The sequence below is a fragment of the Eublepharis macularius genome, chromosome 6 (genome assembly GCF_028583425.1).
Source record: "Eublepharis macularius isolate TG4126 chromosome 6, MPM_Emac_v1.0, whole genome shotgun sequence".
NCBI lineage: Eukaryota > Metazoa > Chordata > Lepidosauria > Squamata > Eublepharidae > Eublepharis > Eublepharis macularius.
In genome coordinates, this window is record NC_072795.1 from 9,748,227 (window position 1) to 9,773,251 (window position 25,025).

The window sequence follows — 25,025 nt, forward strand, 5'->3', positions numbered from 1 at the left end:
AGTGATTAACCTCTCCAATTCCTAACAACGGGCCCTTCATTGTTAATGCTTACATGTGTTAACCAGCGTACTGCTAGCATAATTGATTACTTTATCATTGCAACCTTAGCCAGAATGAAGAGACAGACACAGACTTGGAACTAAATGGCTGTTTATTAATGTAACAATAACCATAAAGTATGGCAAGGGCCAACTAAGCGGTACAGGTCAAGCCCTGGGGTCAATCCTGGACCTCCACCTTGACCTGTCTGGGTGAGCTCCACAGCCCCAGGAGTAGGCCATCCATGGAATGGCTGCAGCCTGGCCGGCTAGGCCGATGTATCCCCCCATCAAGCTCTTAGCGCCCCAGCCGTACAGCATGAGAGAAGGACTTGTCCCTGGGGATCCCCGCAGACATCTGCCCATGCTGGGTAGCTGTTACAAGCATACCACACTGATAGAAGACCGTGTTTCCCCCCATAGGGAAAGTGCCACTGGGTGCTCACCAGCCCACTCCCTATTCCCCAATAAACTACTGCCAGGGACTTAGCCTAATCAGCACCACCCAGGCAAAGCCTCCAATCTCTGCCAGCAGTGCAAGGTAGGCGGAAAAAAAACCCTAATCAACAGCCAATTCGGTAAAGTGGGCAAAACATTCCTACCTGGCTCTGAAAACAGGAGCCGGGTAATCCTGCGCTGCAACAGGGTGAGGCAGGTGGGTCAAGTGAAGAAAGCAACTGCTGGCCGGGTAAGCAGAGCCTTCTTCTAAGGCTGTAGGCTCCACCCCCAGCCAATACCCATATGCCTGGTAAGGGGGTCTCTCTCCCCCACTAGGCAAGATCGGCACCCGGCTTAAGCAGCGATATTGCTGCTGGGACTGCCAAATTGCAACCGTAGCCATTTATTAACATAACAATAACCATAAAGTATGGCAAGGGCCAACTAAGTGATACAGGTCAAGCCACGGGGTCAACCCTGAACCTCTGCCTTGATCTGTCTGAGCAAGCCCCACAGCCCCAGGAGTAAGCCATCCATGGAATGGCTGTAGCCTGGCCGGCTAGGAAGATGAATCCCCCTATCAAGCTCCTAACACCCCAGACATACAGCATGAGGGAAGGTCTTGTCCCTGGGAATCCTTGCAGGTGTCTGCCCGTGCTGTGGTAGCCATCACAAGCATATTGCACTGATGGCAGACCCTGTTTCCCCCCATGGGGAAAGTGCCATGGGTGCTCCCCAGCCTGGTCCCTATTCCCCAATAAACTGCTGCCACTGCAAGGGCCAAGCCTCTGCTTAGACCCTCGCACCTCACAGGTGGCTCAAAGCCAACCGAAGCCCTTGCAGCAAGTCATCGAGGAAAATCTCATTGCCCTCAGGAGACATATGAACACTGTCATCTCTGTAGAGATGGGCAAATTTGGCCCTAATTCTTGGGTGTTTCAAATAAATCCCCAAGCCTTCCCCCAAGGGCTTCTTCATGACCCTACTGGCCTTACGACAGCCCCCTTCAATGGCCCACAGGTCTAAAGCCTCCTCCAAACCCAACATTTAAAAATTTTCCACCAAAAAATAAGCACGCCTGGCCACTGGCTGCTTATAAACTGTAGGTCCTCAGTTGCCTGCAGTGACAGTGCCTTTCCCTGCACAAACCCCAAGTCATTATCACCAAGGTAGATGACCAAAATATGGGGGGAGGACCCGTCCTCCCCCAAACAAGACTGGTAATAAGCCAAGCCAACAAAGGCCACGCCGACCTAGCTACTTGACCGTGGCCACAGCACAGAGCCTCAGCTGAGATCCAATCTGTGTTCTGCGGGCTTGGTGGGCCATCCAGAACACCATGCTATGCCCACATGTCAGGATTATGCACTTCCCATGGCCTGGTGCCGCACCTAAGAAAAAGCAGTTAGTATGGCCAATTAAAACTGAGGCAGGGGGCGGATGTAGGTTCAAATTGCACCCGACCAGCACCTGCCTACCCATTGAATTGCCCTTTGAGGGTATCCCATGGCCGCTGCTGTAAAAGCAACCCTGATCCTGAATGGAATGAGTGGGTGCCAAATTTAACCCCAGAGAAACCAATTCTACTGAAGGCCCTCTCCGTAACCACCCCAAATTGATACTGGGTCAATGGAGTCTGGTCTTCATGTCTAAACAAAACACCCTGACCTTCACCACGGGCCTCAACATAGTTTCTGAGAGCCCTAATGGGGCAAAGCTCCTGGTCAGCACAGGCGCCCAGGAGCAAGGTGGCTCCCTGCTGCCTTTGATTGGTCTTAGACAGCCAGATCCTAATGGATACTTTGTCCTACACAAATGAAATATCATGGGTGACGAGGCTCTACAGGTCATGTCCCTGCGGGACTGTGCCAGCAGCTCACTGACCCACAGGGCCCCAAAGAAAACCACCGAAAAAGCAGCATGAAACAACCTCTGTTCATAACTAGAGGAACAACATTCCCCCCAGGCTGCCCCCAACCCTCTCAATACTGAAGGGAAAATGGGCTGCCGCTGACTTCTGAACCCCCTGGCCTCCCTGGACAAGCCCTCCAACATTTTGTGAACCTGAAAGTCCCCAGTGGCTTCAGGCAGGCCACAAATCTTGCTAACAAAGGCCAGGGCAGCCAACTGTTCCCTAATGGACTTGACAGAGAGGTTCTGTCCCCACTGCACCACACAAAAGTTAATCACATGTTCCGACAGAATGGGCCAGAGCTCCTGAAGTCCCACTGTCCTTCTAAACTTGGCAAACTGCCCTACTGCACAATCATATGCCCTCCATGTGCTGGGAGCAATGGCTAGCTGGATCACCTAGTTCGCTTCCACCTCCAAGCTGCCAAAGCTTCCTGGGTATCTGCGCTGGCAGATGGTTAGCCTCAGGGGCAAGGTGTCAGAATCGTTCCATCTGTTGGCAAGACAAAGCGTCTTCCACACCATTACTTGCAGGAACATGTCTGGCTCTAAACAAAATATTTAACTGCAGGCATTTAAGGGTAAAGGCCCACACTAACCTCATTTTCCTAGGCAATTTTGAAGACAAGGAGTTTAACCACGTGTACGTCCAACAGGTTGTCATACCAGAAGTGGACCGTATGGTTAGCCAACTCCTCCCCACAAAGCTAAACTGCCACCAGCAAGGAGAAAAACTCCAAAAAGTCAAGTCTTTGGACAGCCCTTGTTCTATCCAGTCAGCCAGCCATTGCTCTGCATACCAATGACCTCAGAAGTACACTCTGAAGCCCAGAGACCCCAAAGCATCAGAAGTAACCTGCTCCTCCCTCTAAAATGTCACCCCATTAAATGAGGCAAGAAATCATGCCAGACCTGAAGGTCATGCCGCATGCTCCTAGTGATCCACAACTGGTTATGGGGCAACCGTACGGTCCCCATGGCATCACACAAATACCATAGGAAGGCCCTGCCTGAAACAATTGTCTTACAGGTGAAATTCAGATGTCCCACTAACTGCTGCAGTTCGAGGAGGGAAACCTTACTCCTGCCCCAAAGTCAGCCAGCCTGCATTTAAAGTATTCAACTTTTCCAAAGGAAGCTGCAAAGTATGTTGAACCATGTCCAACTCTATGCCTAAGAAAGTTAGCACCTCGGAGGGGCCTTTGGTCTTCTCATGCACGAGAGCAGGGGTGGGCAAATTGCAGCCCGCAGGCCACATGCGGCCCGCTACAGAATTTTTTGTGGCCCGCCAAGACAGTCATTAAACTGATTCTAAAATTAAATGTGCTTACAGCTATAGATGATATGAAATTAGCACAATAAATAAATTGAATAAAACTACCACTATTTTTTAAATTTATATTTATCAATTTTTATGATACAATATATACCTTTTCTGAAATGCAAAGTTAACTAATGAATACAATCATTTTAAAAGGTGCGGCCCTCCACTAACCTCCGCTCCCACGAAGTGGCCCCCGAGCCAAAACAATTGCCCACCCCTGCACTAGAGGAACACCCAGTTCCTCTATGACGGCAGTGAAACCAGCCAATAATTGGGCGCACTGACCAAAGCACGCTGGGCCCACAAATAAAAAATCATCCAAATAATGAATGGTGTTTGAACAAGCAAGTCGGCGACACAACTCCCATTCCAAAAAGGAACTGAATTGCTCAAATGCAGAAGAAGACATGGAACACCCCATTGGAAGGGCCCTATCCATATAATACTTGCCTTCAAATGAAAACCCGAGAAGCTCAAAGTCTTCCAGGTGGACCAGGAGCAGCCAAAAATCAGATTTAATATCACACTTTGCCATTTCCGCACCTACCCCACAACGTCACACCCTTTTAACCACTTGGTCAAAGAACGCATAACGCACTGAACAAAGATGCTTGGGAATGGCATTATTCACTGAGCCCTCTCTAGGAAAAGATAGATGATGAATAAGGTGAAACTCTCCAGCTGCCTTTTTGGGTACCACCTCCAGTGGCGAAACCCTTAAGCAGGGCACAGAAGGGGAATCAAATGGCCCAAGAATGTGCCCTTCAGTGCATTCTTTTGCTATCTTGACCCATACCATGCCTTCCATGCCAGCCACAGACTGAAGGTTGGATGCCATGAAAGGCATCCTTCGGCCCTGAAAAGGGATGCGAAATCCAAACTTAAAACCAGAAATCATATACTCAGCATCCTGGCGCCAGCGATAAAGTTGCAACAAGTGCTCAAGTACTCTCAGCTTTACTGGGCTGGGTCCCTTTTCCAACCCTCTGCTGACACCACTGCCCCCAGAACACTTATCACTGGCCCCTTGCTTGGCCTTGGGGCAAGCTGAATAGGAGTGGGGGCCAGCGCAAGAAGGACACTCATGCCGATATTTACAAGTCTTCCTGTTACACAGCCCCTTGGATGTGAAATCCCAGCAGAGCAGCCAGAGATGAACTTCCTGCCCTAGCTCCGGTACCTGCTGTCTGAGTGTTTTCCCTGAGTGTTTTCCCTGAGTGTTTCCCTCCAAGGCAGCCAAGTGATCCATTATTTCCCACCTGCTGGGCCCACTGTCATCCTCATTGGAGGAAGACAGTGTGAGGGGGAGGCCTCTTAGTGGCAGGCCGCTTGGCCAGCTGTTTGTCCTTGGATGGGCCACCTCAGCATCCTCAGGTGCTCACTTGTACAGAAAATCAGGGGGGACAGCAGATGGCACCACAACAAATGAAATATGCGCAAGGATAAGCCGTACAAGCTATTTGAAACAATATAAAAGGAAGCGCCCCCAAAATGTCCACCCCTAAGGATGAACCACAAAATGGCCACCACCCCAAAGGACAGCTTCAAAATGGCCACTGCCCAGAAGGACAGCTTCAAAATGGCCACCTGGCCCAGTTAACTGCCACCAAATATGGCTGCCGACAAAGACAGCAGCCTCAAAAAGGTGTGGGGAATGGGGGGAGACAGGCCCTACTGCTAACCTGAAGGAAGAAACTCCCAGTGGCAGCTGCCAGTAGGCCCAGCACAACAAGCCCCCTTGAGTGAAGAAAGAGACTGCTAGCCGGGTAAGCAGAGCCACTTTCTAAGGCTATAGGCTCTGCCCCTGGCCAGTACCCATATGCCGGGGAAGGGAGTTTGTCTCTCCCTCCAGGCAAGGCAGCAAAGACCAGCACCCGACTTAAGCAGCGATGTTGCTGCCAGGAGTACTGAATTTCACCTAGTCTAATTTGATTGATTCATTGGAGACAGAAGATTATATGGGTGGCAATCACCTTCCTTTACAGTTAACATCCAATACTTCACAAAGTAACTTCCTTCCATCTGTCACCACTCTCCACTTCAGCCAGAATCAAAGCAGACTTAGATCAGTGCGTTGCAATAATGGTATCACAAATGGAATGAACAGTGTAAAGAGTTGCCTTAAAGTTTGTCAACTGAAAGCTAAAATCTCCACCTGTCCCCCCTTAGAGATGAACCTAGAGGTTTTGATCAAATTGATAAAACACTTCCAACCATTGTACACATCTTATGGCCCAAACAGAGATTTGCATGGCCAGAGCAGCCAAGATAACTGGTTTGATGCTGACTGCAGGGCGATTAAAAAGCCTGTTCGCTACATGCACTGGCAATTCAAATCACGTAATGATCAAAGCATACTTAAATGGATTTCCTTGTTAAAACATGCACTTGGAATTCTCATTAAAAGCAAAACTATCTCATGGGAACATTTAACAACAACATTAACAACAACATTCAATTTATATACCACCCTTCAGGACAACTTAATGCCCACTCAGAGCGGTTTACAAAGTGTTATTATTACCCCACAACAATCACCCTGTGAGGTGGGTGGGGCTGAGAGAGCTCCAGAGAACTGTAACTAGCCCAAGGTCACCCAGCTGGCTTCAAGTGGAGGAGTGGGGAATCAAACCCGGCTCTCCAGATTAGAGTCCCGTGCTCTTAACCACTACACCAAACTGGCTTAATTTGGGCTTCCAAACAAAAAGATGCAAAAATGTTCTGGTACATGATCACAAAGGAGCTAAATATTAGATCTCTGCTCATCTGTCATATCTCCGCCATCTGCGGGGAGGCACATTTTAGGGCATCATCTGCTAATTGGTTAAGAAGAGTGAATTGCACATGTTTTATTGAATCACATGCGTTCTATTAAGCCAACTCATTTGTTTGAATGTAACTTTTCTCTTGTGTCTTGATACAAATCGGCAGCTGGCAGAGAAGTATGGAAATATTTACATTCTGTGGCTGGGACATATACCAATAGTTGTAATGTCTGGATATGAAGCAGTGATAGAGGTGCTGGTGAACCAATCAGAAGACTTTATAGAACGACCTGTAACCCCTTTCCTTACACATATGACAAATGAAAAGGGTAAGTTGTTGGAAAAAGTGAAAAATTGCCCTTGCGTTCTCTGCAGAAAAATAATACATATAAAAGACAGCAATGGAAGCCACTTTTTAAATTTCTTTGGAACTTTTAAATGTCTTTGGAATAATAATAATAACATTTGATTTATATGCATATATACACAACATTTGATGTGTGGTGAGATCTGGAACAAAAAAATGCCCTGTATTCACAGACATTGGCTGTTTCCACATGGTTTAGCTTTTGCTGGAACACAGCATCTTCATGCGCAAAATCTCACCAGGAAGATGCTGTTATCGCACGACTTTGCGCGAGAACACACTGTGTTCCAGCAAAAGGTAAGCTGTGTGGAAACGGCCATTGTTCTATGGTGCATAATGAATTCTATTGACATTTAAGTAATTCTGGCAGAAAAGAGAAGGAATGGGACCCTGAGCCCTGCTGCAATCTGAGAAGGATCTTCAGAGAAGTCTTTTGGTTGGGATGCCGTTTTGCCACCTTTTGGGTACAATACATGGGTGGAGGGGAAGTTGTGAATTTCCTGCATTGTGCAGGGGGTTGGACTAGATGACCTAGGAGCTCCCTTTCCAACCCTATGATCCTCTGAAATTCCATGAGATTTGGGAGGGATTGCCTGTGCAGGGAAGAGTTTGGGGAGGGAAGGGATCTCACAAGGGTATAATGCCCTAATTCATCATCTGAAGCTGCCGTTTTCTGCAGGGTAATGAAACAAAAGGCACTTCCAGAATCAAAGCCAAACAACTCGGTGGTAAATTCCACACTGGAAGGAAACACAATGAATATACACTATTTAGTTTTATAAATATATTATTTATAAATATATTATTTAAAAATATTTAAAGGTGAAAAGTGACTAGTGCTTAATAAATATGTTAAGTACTAGTCACCTTTCACCTTTAAATATTTTTAAAAATAATATATTCATAAAACTAAATAGTGTATATTTATTGTGTTTCCCTCCAGGGTGGTATTTACCACCAAGTTGTATGATTTTCTGCAGGATAACTGATCTCTGTAGTTTGGAGATGAGTCATAATTCTGGAAGATTTCCAGGCTTCACTTGGAAGCTGGCAGCACTCGGGAACTGTGCTAGTCTCTTGCATCAATGTAAGACATCTAGTGGCAGCTTAAAGACTAACAACATTTATTCCGGTATGAACTTTCATGAGACAGACCTGTTTTCTTCAGATAAGACAGGAGAAAAAAACTCTTTTATACAAAACTAGTAACAAGGCCCATTGTGGGGAAAAAATACAACGGGCTCTAGAAAGGTGAGAGCAGGCAAGTGGGCGTTGCCTCCATGACTGATCCTGGCTGGGTGAATGCGGAGGGCAGACATTGCCACCTACTCTGCTCCTGATCCCAGCTGGATGAAGTGGGGGTCAGGCATTGCCACCTTGTCCACTACTGATCCCAGCCGGGTGAACAGGGAGGACCTTGCCTCCTATTCTGTGTCTATTCCGTGCCTGATTCCAGGTGGCTGAAGGATGGGCAGGCATTGCAACCTGCTCCATTGTGGATGCCCTTCCACGTCTCAATCTCCTTCTTATTTCTCTGGTGCTGCCTCCCATTTGGTTGATGATTGAACTAAGGAATAGAAAATCTTTGACAATTTCAGTTTCTTCATTGTCACTCTTAACATTTTGTAATGTCTCTGTAGTCGTTACTTTAGTATTCTTGATGACCAGCTGAAATTCTTCATTGGCACTTTCTCTCTTGAACTTCATCTGTAGTAATTTCAAGTCTTCACTATTTTCTGCTACTGATGTAGTGTCATCTGAATATCTCAAATTGTTCATGTTCCTTCCACCAATTTTCTCTCCACCTTCATGTAAATCTAAAACAAATTTCTTTATGATATGCTTTGCATATAGGTTGAACAGATAGGGAGATAATATGCATCCTTGTCTGCCACCTTTGCCAATTGCAAACCATTATATTTCCCCATATTCTGTCCTTACACTAGACTTTTGTCCTGAGTACAGGTTGCACATCAACACAATAAGATGTTGTGGCACATCCATGTCTTTTAACATCACCTATAGCTTTTCATGATCCACAGAGGGCCAAGCTAGAGGTGAAGATTTTTAAAGAGTTGGTCCTGGGCTCCCCAGGCTCAACTCAGTTTTTCCACAGCCATACAGCAGTTCAAAAGTAAATGTCTGTTAAAAATTAAAAGAGTTAGTTAAGGAATCCTTGGAAAAACTATTAACTGATTTTGATTTGTTATTAAAAACAGTTTGACAGAAATACTACTGGACTAACATCAAAATTATATCATATCTTTATGTCTTTATAATTTAAAAGTCCAAACCAATATAAAACACTCTGAGCTATGGATTTTAGGAATAGAATAGAAGAAAAAGATTTGGAGGTAATATGGACCTTAAACAGCTTTGCTTCAAAGATTTTTTATATTTGTTATAGTTATAACTTATATTCAAGATGGTATTATACTCCTACTAAATTGTATAGGATAATACCCTCACATTCCAAATTTTGCTCGAAAAATTGTGGTAAAGCCGCTGATCTATTGCACTGTTGGTGATCTTGTGAAATCATTAATAATTATTGGAAAGATATATTTAGAGAAATTAAACTGATTACTAAGCAAGATTTACCTTTCTTCCGGAAATAGCACTCTTGGATTTTTAATAATAACTGTGCTTATATACCGCTCTTCTAGACAGATTAGTACCTCACCCAGAGCGATGAACATATTAGTGTTTTCATTATCCCCACAATACAGCTGGGTAGCTGGGCTGAGAGGAGGGGCTTACCCAAGGCCACATACTGAGCTCATGGCAGTAGTGGGATTTGAACCAGTAGAGTGCTCATTCTCAGACAACCCACTTAACCACTGTGCTACAGCAGCAATCTTTTTGGCCCAGAATCAGAAGTTATCTCACTATTATTAGTGTTCATGCTGGAATTGCATTAAATTGGAAAAACAGTTGTACCCCTACTGTTACTGACTGAAGAGTACGTCTTTGAGACTATTTAATTATGCACAAAAGTGTAGTATTTTATATATGACAACCAATAATTACGGATGTGCAATTCAGGATTCAGATTCAGAATAAACGCCCAAATCAGGCTCAATGAGTAAAGGTTCAGGATTTCCAAACCGGCCCCAGTATTGCAGGCCCAATTAGAAAATACCGAATCAAAGCTTTCCAAAGCAATTTGGATTACTTTGAAAGCTTTGGGGGAAGCAGCCCACTTTCTTTCAAACCTCCCTCCTTCTCCTCCCATGGTAGAAAAAAGCAGCGGGGAGGGAAGTTTGAAAGCCACCCTTTTTGGAAGGGGTGTTTGAAAGCCACCATTGCATGCGGCATGGAAAGGGGTGCTTCAAACCCTGCGTGGCTTGTTTCAGTGACAGGTGGGGGCTTCCTTGCTTGTCAGCTGAAACAAGCTGCATGGGGTTTTAAGTTTAAAGGGACCCTTTCTGTGTCTCTCACTTGCAAGTGTCACGGAAAGCGGCACTTCGTGGCTTGCTTCAGCTCATCTGGGGGGGGGGGGTGTGTGCTCACCCAGCAGCCATCTCACCCTCTCGGGCTAAGCAGCGGCCAGGAGCGGAGGCTGTGGCCTGGATGCAGCTTCCTGCACTTACTTGGTGGACACCTTGGGCGGTGCGGTGAGGAGCTGAGCCATGAATTTGCTGGGCTGCGTGTTCGCCTCCCCCCGCAGAGCTGACAGGTCTCAAGCTGCAGATGGCTGGGTGGTATGGGTGCCTGTTTCACAGAGTGTGATGTAGGGAGCCAGGGCCAAGTCTCAGTTGGGTGTTTTATGCTTGCCTGGCAGCCTCCATGGGCGGTGCAGCGGGAGCTGGGCCATGGATCAGCTGGGCTGCATGCTCACCTCCCTAACTGCAGAGAGAGGGCTGGGAGCCAGGGCCCAGAAGCCAGGCCACAGATCAGCTGGATTGTGCACTCACCTCCCCCCCCCCCTACAGAGCAAGGGCAGGAAGCTGGGAGCTTGGCTGCAGATCAGCTGGGCTACATGCTTGCCTTCTCTGCAGAGCGAGGGCCAGAAGCTGAGGCCCAGGAGCTGGGCCGCAGATCAGCTGGGCTGCATGCTTGCCTCCACCCACAGAGTGCAGACAGGGAGCCAGGGCTATGGCGCTTCCTGCAGGACTTGCTTCAGCTGGCAGGCGGAGTGCTCCGAAGCGGGAAACCCAACACTTTTTTTGTTGCATACCCCTACTAATAACAACTCAGTAGAAAAGTTCATGCAGACATGGTATTGTATACTTGAATATTCAATGGAATATGAAATTTTGCCAAGCAATCCGTCTTACCAAAAATGGTTATTGTTTTGATTTGGCTAATGGATTGTTTTATTTGTTTAAATGATTGTATTATACATTATCCTCTTTGGTAGGTAATTCATAATAGTTCCACTGATGTTTTAGATATTTATGATCTGATAGGTAATTTTAGCTTTATTATATGGATTAATAATTGTGTCATGTTTATCCAAATTTATTATATCTGTATTTTACAGGTTAAATAAAAATTATGAAAAATAATTAAAAAACAAAACAAGCATTATATAATCACATCATAAAATCAATTAAAACCAGAACTAGGGGGTGATATGGATGACTCCTTCTACTGCCGCCCACCCACACTGCCACCTCTCATTGGCTTATATGCTGGTGGCAGGTCGTGGTGGTGGCAGCTCCCATCTATCCACTTGCCCACCTGTCTTCCTTCCCACCAGTTTGCAATGAAGGGTCAACACTGGCAGCTCCGGGTTCTTCTCCAGCATCTGACCACCATACTGCTGCACAAAAACATGAGGGGGAAAAATCCCAATCTGATGAACAAGTCAAGAACCAGAAAAGTTGAGTGACCAAGAAAAAACGAAATAAAGGAGAAATATAATCATTGTTTATTACACAGTGTAAAAGCAATAAAAACCTTGCAACAAAGTTAAAAACTAGTGACCTAGTAACAGCAGTTACACAGAGTCACACAGTTGTTTTCACATAAAAAGGAATCAAATCACAGAACTGATAATGCATACACTGAAACTAAATGTGTTTCAGCCCACTGGGCCTTCTTCAATGGTCTCGTTTGTTAATACACACACATTCAAAAATTTGGCTTATAAATATAAATACAAATGTTGCTGGTTCAGGCCAGGTATAAAACCTAAAATTGGAAATAAAAATAGACATATTGATGTAAGTCAATTCCAGACTGCTATCAAAACTATTCAAAAATATAGTTAAGATAAAAAGTAGTGGCACTTACATTTATAGCCCCCAATATGAGTGACTTATTATAAATATCTACTTGGGTGGCCTCACTCCATGGAAGTGGTGCTGAACTAGCATTCTGTAGAAAAATCAATAATGAGGGCATAAAATCATTGTATAGTTTCATAGCAATTAAATACTGTGCAATGCCCCGATATATAATACCAATTAAATAATAATTATATTCCTTCTTTGTTTTATTTTTTCTTGGTCCCTCACCATCAGGGCTTTTTTTCTGGGAAAAGAGGTGGTAAAACTCAGTGGGTTGCCCTCAGAGAAAATGGTCACATGGCTGGTGGCCCCGCCCCCTGATCTCCAGACAGAGGGGAGTTTAGATTGCCCTCCACGCCGCTGAGCGGCGCGGAGGGCAATCTCAACTCCCCTCTGTCTGGAGATCAGGGGGCGGGGCCACCAGCCATGTGACCATTTTCAAGAGGTTCCGGAACTCCGTTCCCCCGTGTTCTTGCTGAAAAAAAGCCCTGCTCACCATACTACTACTTCAGGGATGGAAGGGGACAGTGGTGACTCCTGCTCCTCCATCCAAACATTTGCCTGCCTGCTGCCTTCCCACCTGGAGTACTGCCATCTGGAGTCGTGGCTTCCATTCCACCTCCCTGCCGACCTCCAGAGAAAAGGCTTATTTGGGCTGCCTCTAGGTGTATAGGCTCCTACTTCCCTCCACTGATCATTACATCAGCTCATGTATTAGTACTTAAAATGCCCTCCATTTAAAAGAAAAACTTTTCAGATTTTCTTGCTGGCCAGGAGCCCCCCCCCCCCCCAAAATCTCTTTTCGTTCTACATGGCTCCAATCCATGCACTTAAGTATCTGCAGATGGGGCAGTTGGATATGTTAATGTTGATGATCTTTCTCACACCACATATTATAAGCTGATATCACACACCAGTTAACTATTCATTAATTACCAGTGCACATCAATTTGACCCAATAAGTAGTGCTGTTGTTTAATCCTGTGGTTGTGCTTGTATATGTAAGAGGGTGGACTTGTGCATGTCTGCAGTGGGAAACACTGGTGTGGAAAATGGCATTATAAACAGTGAATGGGGGGAAATGTATACCAGCCTGGAATTTTTGAATGCTGCAAGATTCAGATAGATTTCATCTCAGTGTTTGGCTTTATGCTTTAAAAAAAATTCTGCTACCGTTCCCTATTATATCTGTTTCCCTGAATGTCCAAACTGATCTTCGGTATTATATTTTCCTCAGTGAATATCCTAGCCATCAATTATATTATATTGTCACTTGCATTGTTGTAATCTGCCATGGATCTCAGTGAGAAAGGCAGACTATGAATAAAATAAAGTAAAATAAAATGGATGAACATCTTGCTTCTCTGAATCACATATAGACATATGCATTAAATTGGTGTTTTCTAGGTAGGCAATGTGAAATTCTGTATAATAATTTGCTTAAGTACTAATTTCTCATCAATTCTTCATGACCTCAGGAATTATACTTTCAAATGGCTACACCTGGAAGCAGCAGAGGAGGTTTGGGCTAATCACTATGCGGAAGCTGGGACTGGGGAACAAAGTTGTGGAACATCAAATACAAGAGGAGGCTGATCAGCTTGTTGAGAAATTTGCATACACAAAAGGTATGTGGTATTCAGAAACTGAACTGGCCCATGTTTTCTGTGCCCTACCTGCTTCTCATTACTCACTGGACTCTTGAATTAATTAGGCTGTGCAGAGGACCAGAAATGAGTCTTCCCCTCCCTGTATATGCTGAGCGCTGAAATTATGTCTCCTCCTTCACTGGCATCCCTCTCCCCATGATATGTTGTTAAGTGTTCAAGCTATTAATCAGAAAACAGGGAGAAAAAGGTTTAAGGATAAACTGCTAAAAGAATGTGAGGGGGGGAATCCTCTATATCTCTGCAATGAAAAGAGACCCACTTACTCGCTCATCTGATCATTATGTTCAAACAAGGTGCCAGGATGAGTTGGATAACTGATTGACATATGAAATGAAGTCAGTGAAATTGTACTGGGGCAGGGTTGGAGGCTCTTCCTAGGAACCTAACTTGATGATACAGGTAAGAAAAGGAGTTGAAGCTGGATTGCAAGTGGTTGGCTATTAATGAATTAACTTAATAGAGTATTCAGGAGGGTGGACTGTTTTTAACTTGAAAGTGCCCAGGAATCATAGAGAAATAGCATCACAAAGCTGGAAGGGAGCCCAAGGGTCATCGAGTCCAGCCCTCTGCACAATGCAAGAAATTCATAGCTACAAACGTACCTGGAAAAATTGATTCAGTTACCTGTCATGCTGAGATGGGCAGGAGGAATCTAGAATAAAATGTAATAGATTGTGGGGACAGATGTCTCCAAAGAGTAAGCTTTCTATATATATATATAAAAAGTTTACTAAGTGTAGCACCCAGAGTGTGGAAAGGAAAGGATTTAAAAAACTGTCCGAAGGGAAAACAATTGACAGGTTGTTCCCCCTCTGATTGGCCAGTAAGAAGGTAACATTTGATGTTGAGATAATTGATGAAGCAGTTAAAATTTGGAGTATAAGTCAGACTAGAAAACCTCTGTGTGAGGAAAAAGGAAACGTTTGCCCTAACTGGGATGGTTTTCGGTTGAAAGAAGACTTTTAGTTAAAGTTCTTAAGTGTGAATGCCAGCACTAATTTACACAGACAAAATAGAATTGGGAGTGTTGTTGTTGGCAGAAGAAGTGGGTAGTGAAAGGAGACTGCCCTTCAGCCAAGTGAACAAGTTTATGTCTTTTGAAGAATAATAATTCCTGCCCAGTGTCTAAGAAGGGGGATTTGCCTGTGAGAAGAACTCAGAGTCTGGTGTAATGGGAAAAAGTGCTGTCTTTGAGTCAGAGGACCTAAGCTATAAAGTGAAATCTTTGAAGAATCCTTGTTAATGTGACCTAATTGTGAAACTACAAGCCTCTCACTTTTAGGGACTATAAATATTTGAAACTGAGCTATAAGATGACCATTGTGCCTAGTACTTTTGAAGCATGTGTGTGTGTTCAGTGCCATCAAGTCATCTCCAACCTATGGCAACCCTATGAAGGGAAGACCTCCAAAATGCCCTATCATTAACAGACTTGCTCAGCTCCTGCAAACCGGAGGACGTGGGTTCTTTTACTGAGTCAAGCCATCTCATTTTAGGTCTTCCTTTTTTTCTACTGCCTTCCACTTTTCCTATCATTATTGACTTTTCCAGAGAGTCTTGCCTTCTCGTGATGTGACCAAAGTACGATAGCATCAGTTTTCTCGTTTTAGCTTCTAGGGAGAATTCAGGCTTGATTTGATCTAGTGCCTACTTATTTGTCTTTTTGGCTATCCATGGTATCCGCAAAACTCTCCTTCAGCATCACATTTCAAATGAATCCGTTTACTCCTGTAAGCTTTCTTCACTGTCCAACTTTCACATCCATACATAGTAATGCGGAATATCATACTGTGGATTATCTTGATCTTGGTCCCCAGTGACACATCCTTATCCTTGAGGATTTTTTTCCAGTTCCTTCATGACAGCCATCCCAACATTCAGTCTCCTTTGGTTTCTTGGTTGCAGTCTCCCTTTTGGTTGATGATTGAGTCAAGGAATAGAAAATCTTTAACCCTTCCAGTTTCTTTATTGTCAACCTTAAAATCATGTAATTCCTTAGTAGTCATTGCTTTTGCCTCCTAGATTTTCAATTGTAATTCTGCTTTGGCAGTTTCTCCTTTAACTTTCATCAGTAATAATTTCAGGTCTTCACTATTTTCTGTCAGTAACGTTGTAGCATCTGAATATCTCAAAATGGTCATGTTCCTTCCATGTTTTTATCTCCACCTTCATGTAGATCTAATCCAGCTTTCTTTATGATAAGCATTTGGGCTGGAATATAAGACAAAAATATACGTGTGTTAAGTTTGGGACAAAAAGACCTTTTAAGCACTCCTTTGACACTGATGTTGTGCAATGCCAGGTCCATAAACAATAAGACCAGAATGCTGTGTGATATTTTCACAGCAGCTAAAATGGACCTGGTATGTGTGACTGAGACTTGGGTGAGGGAGGGCAAATCAGTCACCCTGGGTGAGCTGACCGCCCGGGATACTCAGTCCTTCATCAGTCGTGAACAGGGGGGAGGGGGGAGGGGTGGCAATTCTCATCTGGGAGGGATTCTCCTTCAGGCCGCTTCCCATCCCGAAGATCTCTGGCATTGACTGTGTGAACCTGGTGTGGAATGCCGAGGAAAGTTTGGCTGTCTGTCTGGTGTACCGACTACCTAACGTACCAGCAGATGCCCTGCCGTGCCTGTTGGAGGTGGTTGCGGGGTGGGCCTTGGTGTACCCCATGCTGATAGCGCTGGGGGACTTCAATGTCCATGCTAATGATACCGCCTCTGTACAGGCTGCGGACCTCGTGTCAGCCATGGCAACACTGGGACTTTCCCAGTTTGTATCAGCACCCACACATGAAGCGGGCTACACACTAGATCTGATTTTCATGACGGGATTGGATGTGGTTCTGGATAGGATAAAGTTAGTGCCATGTTCAGACCACGCGGTCCTGGAGGCTTGGCTGGGTGTGTCACCTTCCACCCCTGCAAGGGCGGCGAGCAAATTTATGGTCACCCATGGAGACTTATGGATCCAATTGGTTTCCAGAATGCCCTGCGGGAACCGATGCTCCATGTCAGCTCATTAGATGAGCTGGTGGAGGACTGGCAAGTCCGGCTCTCCGAGGCCATCAATGAAATCACTCCCCGTCATCCTCTTTGTTGCTGAAATTGCCAAGCTCCTTGGTGTACGGAGGAACTACGGCGTCAGAAATGGGAGCTAAGATGACTTGACCATGTGTGGCGGCAATCTCGTGATGAGGAAGCAAGAACATCTTATAGGTTGTTTGAGATCCTATGAGATGACGGTGAAAGCTATGAAGAAGGAATATTATGCAGCTTCCATTGAATCAGCTAGCTCACGCCCAGCTAAATTGTTTAATGTGGTTCGCTCATTGGTCTCCCAATCAGGTGGAGACCACCAAAATTTGAATTTGGAAATAAGCTGTGAGGCTTTTATGAGCTTTTTTGCTGACAAGACCTTGTCTCTCCGCCGTGACTTACCGGCCACAGTTGACACAGTATGTGAACTAGAGGCCCCTTGGCTGTCTCCAGGGCATATATTTGATCATTTCAACCCCCTTTTTGGGGAAGAGGTGGACAGGATTCTGCAGGTGGTGTGGCCTACCACATGCCCCCTGGACCCATGTCCGTCGTGGCTGGTAAAAGCCAGTGTCGACGGCTATGGGATTTCTTGAAGATGATTGTAAACCTGTCGTTAAGCTCTGGAGTTTTTCCTAGGGCATTAAAGAAGGCTTTGGTACGGCCTCTTCTGAAGAAACCATCATTAGATCCCGCCAACACACTCAGTTACCGCCTGGTTTCGAACCTCCTGTTTCTGGGTAAGGTGATTGAGTGGGTGGTGGAGAAACAACTGCAGAGTTTCCTGAAGGAGACCTCAGCCCTTGATCCATTCCAGTCTGGTTTCTGCCCAGGACATGGGATCAAGACACTGCTGGTTGCCCTCACAGACAATCTCCGCAGGCATCTGCATCGGGACAGATTGGCACTGCTGATTTTATTGGATCTGTCAGCAGTGTTCAATATGGTTGACTATGATCTTTTGACCCACCACCTCACTGATGTGGGGATACAAGGGACGGCGTTGCAGTGGCTGGTCTCCTTTTGCCATGATTGGGGACAGAGGATGGTGCTAGTAGAGAGGCTACCGTCCCGTAGGCCACTAGTATGTGGTGTGCCACAGGGAGCAATACTCTCCCCATTATTATTTAATATCTTTTTTTTTATAAAATTTTTTATTGGATTAGACACATATAATATTTATTACAATCACATTCCCTTAATTTTTCCAATTCTAACCCCCTCCCTTCCCCCCCTTTTGTTGACTTCCAACAGTTTTCCAACCCCTTATCTATTCTCCCTCTACTCATTTCAAACTTATTTTACTTATTGTAATATACTTTCAAACTTTTCTAAGCTTATCTGTAATAACATAGTGCTATCTCTAATTCCCTTCCCAAATAAGTAAAAATAAAACACTCTTAACTTATCTTCTTCAATAATAATAATAGTAATCATTTTGATAACCTGTACTCTATCTTACTCTTTCTAATTACTTCAAAATGGGACAAACAATTTGTCCCTCCTTATACATAACTTCAAATACTTCTATAAATATTGCATACATTTGTTATAAATCAATCAGTTTGACTTATACTCTATATGTTGCTCTTTGCTTTCTTTTACATATCTTATCCATTTTAATTAGCTAGTTTCTCCATATAAAACTATCTAACAAGAATAAACAATTCATGTACACGATCAGCATATGTCTTATCAATTAGACCCACATTCTGTATGCTAATGTATATTCATTCTCCATTGTACAGTTATCTACCAGCAAAAAAGATTAATTAAATTCTATCCTTATAATCCTTATAATAATAACACTATTAATACCCAACTATACATACTAATCAAATAAAGTAATTGCTTAGAATTTTTCACTTAACTCTTTCCTCCCCGGTATAGTCACTCCCCTCTCCTTTTGTTATACTTCAGTAATTTTCAAACTGCCACAGTCCTCCCACCTCCCATTTTTTCACCAAATATTGTTTCAGCTTCTCCCAGTCCGTGTTAAACTGTCCTGGATCAAGGTCTCTCAATTTTCTTGTCATTTTATCCATCTCCGCCATGTACAGCAATTTATAAATCCAGTCCTCAATAGTTGGCACTTCTTGTACTTTCCATTTCTGCGCGTACAAAAGTCTGGCTGCTACTGTCATGTAAAATAACAATGTCCTATATTGTGCTGGAATGTCCTCCATTCCCAAGTTCAGTAGCAGGAGTTCTGGGTTCTTATTAACTTGAAATTGTAAAATCTCACTCATTACTCTTATTATTTCCCCCCAGTACTGCCTAGCTACCTCACAAGTCCACCACATGTGATACAAAGATCCCTCATGCTTTTTACATTTCCAGCATTTATTGGACGTATTCAAATTCCCTAGCGCTATTTTCTTTGGTGTTAAATACCAACGATAAATCATTTTGTAGAGATTCTCTTTGATACTGGTGCATGTCGTAATCTTCAATGTATTTTTCCACAAGTATTCCCACGCCTCCATTGTTATTTCTTTATTAAAGTTTATAGCCCACTTCACCATTTGCACTTTAACTACTTCATCTTCCGTGTACCACTTTAACAACACTTTGTAAATCTTAGAGATTTCCTTTTTATCTTCTTGTAAAATTACTTTCTCTAAGTCTGAATTCTCCATTCTTATCCCTCCCTTCGCACAGTCCGAGTAGTAAAGATCTCTAACTTGTCTATATTGAAACCAGTCGTAATTTGGAGACAACTCTTGTTGCGTCTTTATTCTTATTTTAGAAGATTATATTTGCGTTATCTCCTTATACGTTAAGCACTGTTGTTCATTGTCAACCGTTCTCGGATCTATTACTTCATATGGAACCACCCAGGAGGGAATTCCTTCTTGTAGGTAATCTTTGTACTTCTTCCAAATTGTGAAGAGGCTTCTCCGAATGTAGTGGTGCAAAAACATATAGTCTGCTTTTACTTTGTCGTACCATAGGTATGCATGCCATCCAAATAGTTTTTTATATCCCTCTACGGCCAGCAATTTGCGATTTTTCAGCATCATCCAATCTTTCAACCATACCAAACAAATTGCATCATAATAAAGTCTCAGGTTGGGCAGTTGCATTCCACCTCTTTCTTTTGCATCCTGTAATACTTTCATTTTCACTCGAGGCTTCCTGCCTGCCCACACAAACTCCGATATTTTCCTCTGCCATTTGTCAAACTGCTTAGAGTCCCTAATAATTGGTATTGTCTGTAACAGAAACATCACTCTTGGCAACACGTTCATCTTAACTACTGCAATTCTTCCCAGCCATGACAAGTTCAATCTATTCCATTTAATCAAATCATGCTCTATTTGAGTCCATAGTTTCTCATAGTTATTCTTGAATAGATCTATATTTTTTGCAGTCAATTCAATTCCCAAATATTTCACCTTATTTGTTACTTCACAGTCTGTTACTTCCATCAATTGCTGCTGTTTTAACTTAATCATATTTTTGCATAGTATCTTTGATTTCTTTTTATTTACATAAAAACCTGCCAAATCTCCAAATTCTTTAATTTTTTCTATTACCTTAGGCATATTTTCAACTGGATCTTCCACAATTAACATTATATCATCTGCAAATGCTCTGACCTTGTAGGAAAAATCTTTTATCTTTATTCCACGGATTGCATTGTCTTCTTGAATCTGTATCATTAGAATTTCCAAGACCAAAATAAACAACACTGGAGACAACGGGCAACCTTGTCTGGTACCTTTGCCAATAGTCAGTTTTTTGGTCAGCTCGTCATTCACCACAATTGCTGCACTCTGGTCTCTATAAATTTCTTTCACTGCTCTTATGAATCTTTCTCCCATTTGTAGCTGTTCCACAGTGGCAAACATAAAGTCCCAGTTCAAATTGTCAAATGCTTTTTCAGCATCTACAAAGAAGAAGCCAACCTCCTAGTCACAACGCCTATCGTAATATTCAATAGCATTTATAACTGTCCTTAGATTGTCTCTGATTTGTCTGTTTGGTAAAAAACCTGCTTGTTCTTCCCCAGTAACTTCGGATAACCATCCCTTTAGTCTCTCTGCCAAGATCTTCGCAAAGATCTTGTAGTCATTGTTAAGTAAGGAAATAGGTCTGTAGTTTTTAACATTAGTCAAGTCCTGTCCTTCTTTAGGGATCAATAATATATTAGCTTCACTCCAAGTGTCTGGAATTCTTTGATCTCTCAAAACACCATTGATCACTTCTTTTAAAAATGATGCCAGCTCATTAACCATTACCTTGTAAAATTTAGCTGTAAGTCCGTCAGGTCCCGACGCTTTCCCCAAATTTGTTGACTGTATTGCTTTCCTTATCTCTTCCTCTGTTACTTCACTGTTCAATTTAACTCTCCAATCATCCGAGATTACTGGAAGCTTGATTTTCCCCAGATATGTCGCTATTGAATCTTTATTCACTTCTTTTTTATCATACAGTTTAGCGTAAAATTTGTAAAAAGCTCTACTAATAGCAGTCTGTTCCAGATGTACTTTGTTATCCTCACATATTTTGTTAATTGTCTTTTTCTCCTTTCTCTTCTTCAGTTGCCATGCCAAATATTTCCCAGGTTTATTTGCACCTTCAAACGACTTTTGATTCATTTTTTTAAGATTCCATTCCAATTCTTTATTATTCATTGCCGTCAACTGCTCTTGAAGGATTTTAATATCTTGATAGATTTTCTTTTTCCCTGGTCTTTTCTTTAATTGTATTTCTTTTGCTTTTATTTTTTCCATAATCTCCTGTCTCTTCTCCTCTCTTTTCTTTCGAGCTCTACCATTTAAGTCCATTAGTATGCCTCTGATTACTGCTTTATATGTGTCCCATACCTTATTGGTTGGTACTTCTCGATTCATATTGTACTGTATGAAGAACTTAGTTTCCCTTCTCAACATCTCCATATTTTCTCCCTCTTGTAACAAATCCTCATTTATTCTCCATCCTTTCCTCTTAGTTCTTTTTCCAAACTTCCACATTATTGGGTTATGATCTGAGCCTACCATAGGCATTATTTCTACATCCTTAGTCCAAAGCACTAAGTCCTTTGAGGCCCAGATCATGTCAATTCGTGATAGAGTAGAATGTCTTGCGGAGAAAAATGTATATTGTTTACCAGTGGGATTCTGCATTCTCCACACATCTTCTAAAGTTTCCTGTTGCATTAATGCGAAAAAAGTCTTTGGTAATAGTCCTCTTTTCTTTTGTGCAGTTACTGATTTTTTATCTTGTTCTAAATTTGTAACTCCATTGAAGTCTCCTGCAAGGATTATCTGATCATAGGAAAGTTCATCTAATTGCTTCCTTAAATCCTCAAAGAAGCTCTCTTTTGCTCCATTTGGTGCATAAATTCCAATCACCAACACTTTCTTTAAATTCCATGTGCATTCCACTGCTATAAATCTGGCTTCCACATCTCTAATCATTAACTTTGGCTGTAGCTCCTCTCTTATGTATAATACCACTCCCCTTTTTTTCTTTTTTGAGGCCGCTACAAACTCGTTGCCCAACTTACCCAATTTAAGATATTTTACATCCTGATTTCTAACATGGGTCTCTTGCAAGCACACAATATCACATTTTTGTTTTAATAGCCAGTGGAAAATACTTTTTCTCTTATTAGGTGAATTAAGTCCATTTACATTCCAAGATAATACTTTACACTCCATATTCATAGCCCTGTTGTTGGTAAGTCTTTTTCATTGTCCCTCATAAACTTTTCCATCTCAAATTCAGATCTGATGCGCTTTTTCACTCCTCCGAATTCAAATGATATCCCTTCCGGTAATTCCCATCTGTATCTTATTTTCATGTCCTTCAAATTCTGGACTAAGACTTTGTATTTTTTCCCATTATTATTTAATATCTATATGTGCCTCCTCACCCAGTTGGTGCAAAGTTTCGGGCTTGGATGTCACCAATATGCGGATGACACCCAGCTTTATCTGTTGTTGGACAGACAGCCTGGATTGGCCCCGGGTGTCCTGGAGCATGCTTTTGAAGCTGTGGCTGGATGATTGAGACAAAGTTGGCTGAAACTGAATCCTATGAAGATGGAGATCGTGTACTTGAGTCATGGAAGTATGGTTTCGGGACCCTGGCTCCCTACACTCGATGGGGCAGTGCTTACACTGGCTCTGAGACTTAGAAGCCTGGGGGTGATTCTTGATCCCTCCATGAAGATGGAGGATCAGATCACTGTGGTTGCCAGGTCTTCTTTTTACTATCTTCAACAAGCCAGGCAACCCTGGCTTGCCCCCTATCTATTGTCCTGCAACTTGACTACAGTGGTCTAACCTGAAATCAGCTTTTGATTCAGTTTCAAGAGCTATATTATGGGATAAACTAAGGTCCACAAGCATTGACAAACGTTTACTGTTTCTAATTCAGCCTCTGTACAATCATACATCCATAAGGGTCAAGTGCACCTCCCAAGGTCACTTTAGAGACTCCATCAGAACCAACAGGGGGGTCAAACAAGGATGCCTTCTTGCTCCCCTCCTTTTCAATTTTTCAAGTTTTAAAAAATCCCTTATGAGGAAAGGATTTGTCCCTGCTGTGAGGAAGGGATAGAATCATTAGAACTCATTATATTTGATTGCAAGGTGTATAACAATCTTCGCAAATCTCTTCCTCTTTTTTCAACTTTGCCCCTTACCCGTAGCCAAAGAATATGCACTCTGAGGGGTTTCTTTTCAGATAGACATCCTAAGATCACATTTCAGGTGGCCAGATTTGTTTGGATTGCTTCAAGGATCAGGAAATCCTTAGTGTCTAAGTGAATGATTTTATTGTACCATTGAGAATTTTAAAGTTTATACTATTGTATCATGAATGACTTTACCCAGGTATTGTGAATGGTTTTATTGATGTTTTATTTTCTTCTGTGATACCTTTTATTGGTGTTTTTGTAAATTGCTGGTCACTGACGGTGGAAAATAAACTACTACTACAGTGGTCTAAGCAATGGTCACCTCTAGGTTGGACTACAGCAATGCACTCTACGCTGGGCTTCCCCTTAACCTGATCTGGCGGTTGCACCTGGTACAAAATGCAGCAGCATGGGTCATCATGGGAACACCGATATGGGGGCATATTTGACGGAATAGCCATCTGTAATTAGTGCTGCCAAGTGACCCGCTTTGCCCAACAACAAAAACACTGGAGCCAAGACGTTGTGATAAAGTGCAGATGGTGTATTGTACAAGTCCATATATTTACAGGTGCAAAAGGTGCTCAGCATACATACAGACAGAGAGAGCAAAAACCAGAGTCCAGTCCTTAGGTCAGTATCCAGAGTTATCAGAGTTTGTAGAGAGCGACAAAGGTTTGCACCAGGCACCAAGCTGAGCAGATCAGCACAGTACAAACCTTTGGCTGGACCTTTAAGTGTCCACTAGCCTATAGGGTGCAGTGGAGTCAGCCAACCAGCACAAGGCTGATGCAACCTCGCTGCAACACCAGCTTAATTGATCAGGTGTGAGCCTGTCAAAAAACTGCTGACTAGGGATGTGCGTTTCGGCATTCAGAATGCCGAAAGAATGCCGAAACAAAAGTGTTTCGGCTTCTTTCAGGGAATGCCGAAACGTTTCGGGGAATCCCGAAACGTTTCGGGTAGCCGAAAGAAAAAAGCCGAAACGTTTCGGGATTCTTTCGTCTTTCATTCGGCTTTTCAATGGGAAAATGCCTCCGTCTTCCCGGACGTCTGGGGGAGGCATCTTCCCACCGAATAAGCCCAAAATTGGTGGGGACCTTCCTCTAACCCTTCTCTAACAACCACCCAAGTTTCAGACAGATTGGACTTTGGGGGGCCATGTTATGGCCCCCCAAAGCAGGTCCCCCCATCCTCCCATAAAGGAGCATCTTCTTCATTATTTCCTATGGGGAAAAAATGAAGAAGCAGGCTTCCTTTGCCAGGGGTGGCATTTTGCATGCAAAATGCCCCCTTACCCTCAGGGGCCCTTCTCCCACCCCTCCTCCCACCCCCCACCAAGGCTCAGCCTGCTCTCACTTGGGGGGGCCATTTCATGGCCTCCCCAAGTAGGTGCTCTAATCTCTACCACTGACAGCTGGGGGAGGCTTGTGTTGCCAGGGGTGGCATTTTGCATGCAAAATGCCCCCCAACCCTCTGGGGCCCTTCTCCCACCCCTCCTCCCACCCCCCACCAAGGCTCAGCCTGCTCCCACTTGGGGGGGGCATTTCATGGCCTCCCCAAGTAGGTCCTCTCAGCCCCT

General features: G+C 43.5%; 1 protein-coding gene across 1 annotated transcript in view; it reads left to right on the top strand.

The window, feature by feature from the left end:
- Positions 1 to 25,025, top strand: part of LOC129331801 (cytochrome P450 2J5-like) — a 68,950-nt gene that overhangs the window by 13,330 nt on the left and 30,595 nt on the right. Inside the window, exons 4-5 of the mRNA XM_054982344.1 lie at positions 6,644 to 6,806; positions 13,560 to 13,709. Of these exons, the coding sequence (XP_054838319.1) occupies positions 6,644 to 6,806; positions 13,560 to 13,709 (313 nt within the window). The remainder of the gene's footprint in view (positions 1 to 6,643; positions 6,807 to 13,559; positions 13,710 to 25,025) is intronic.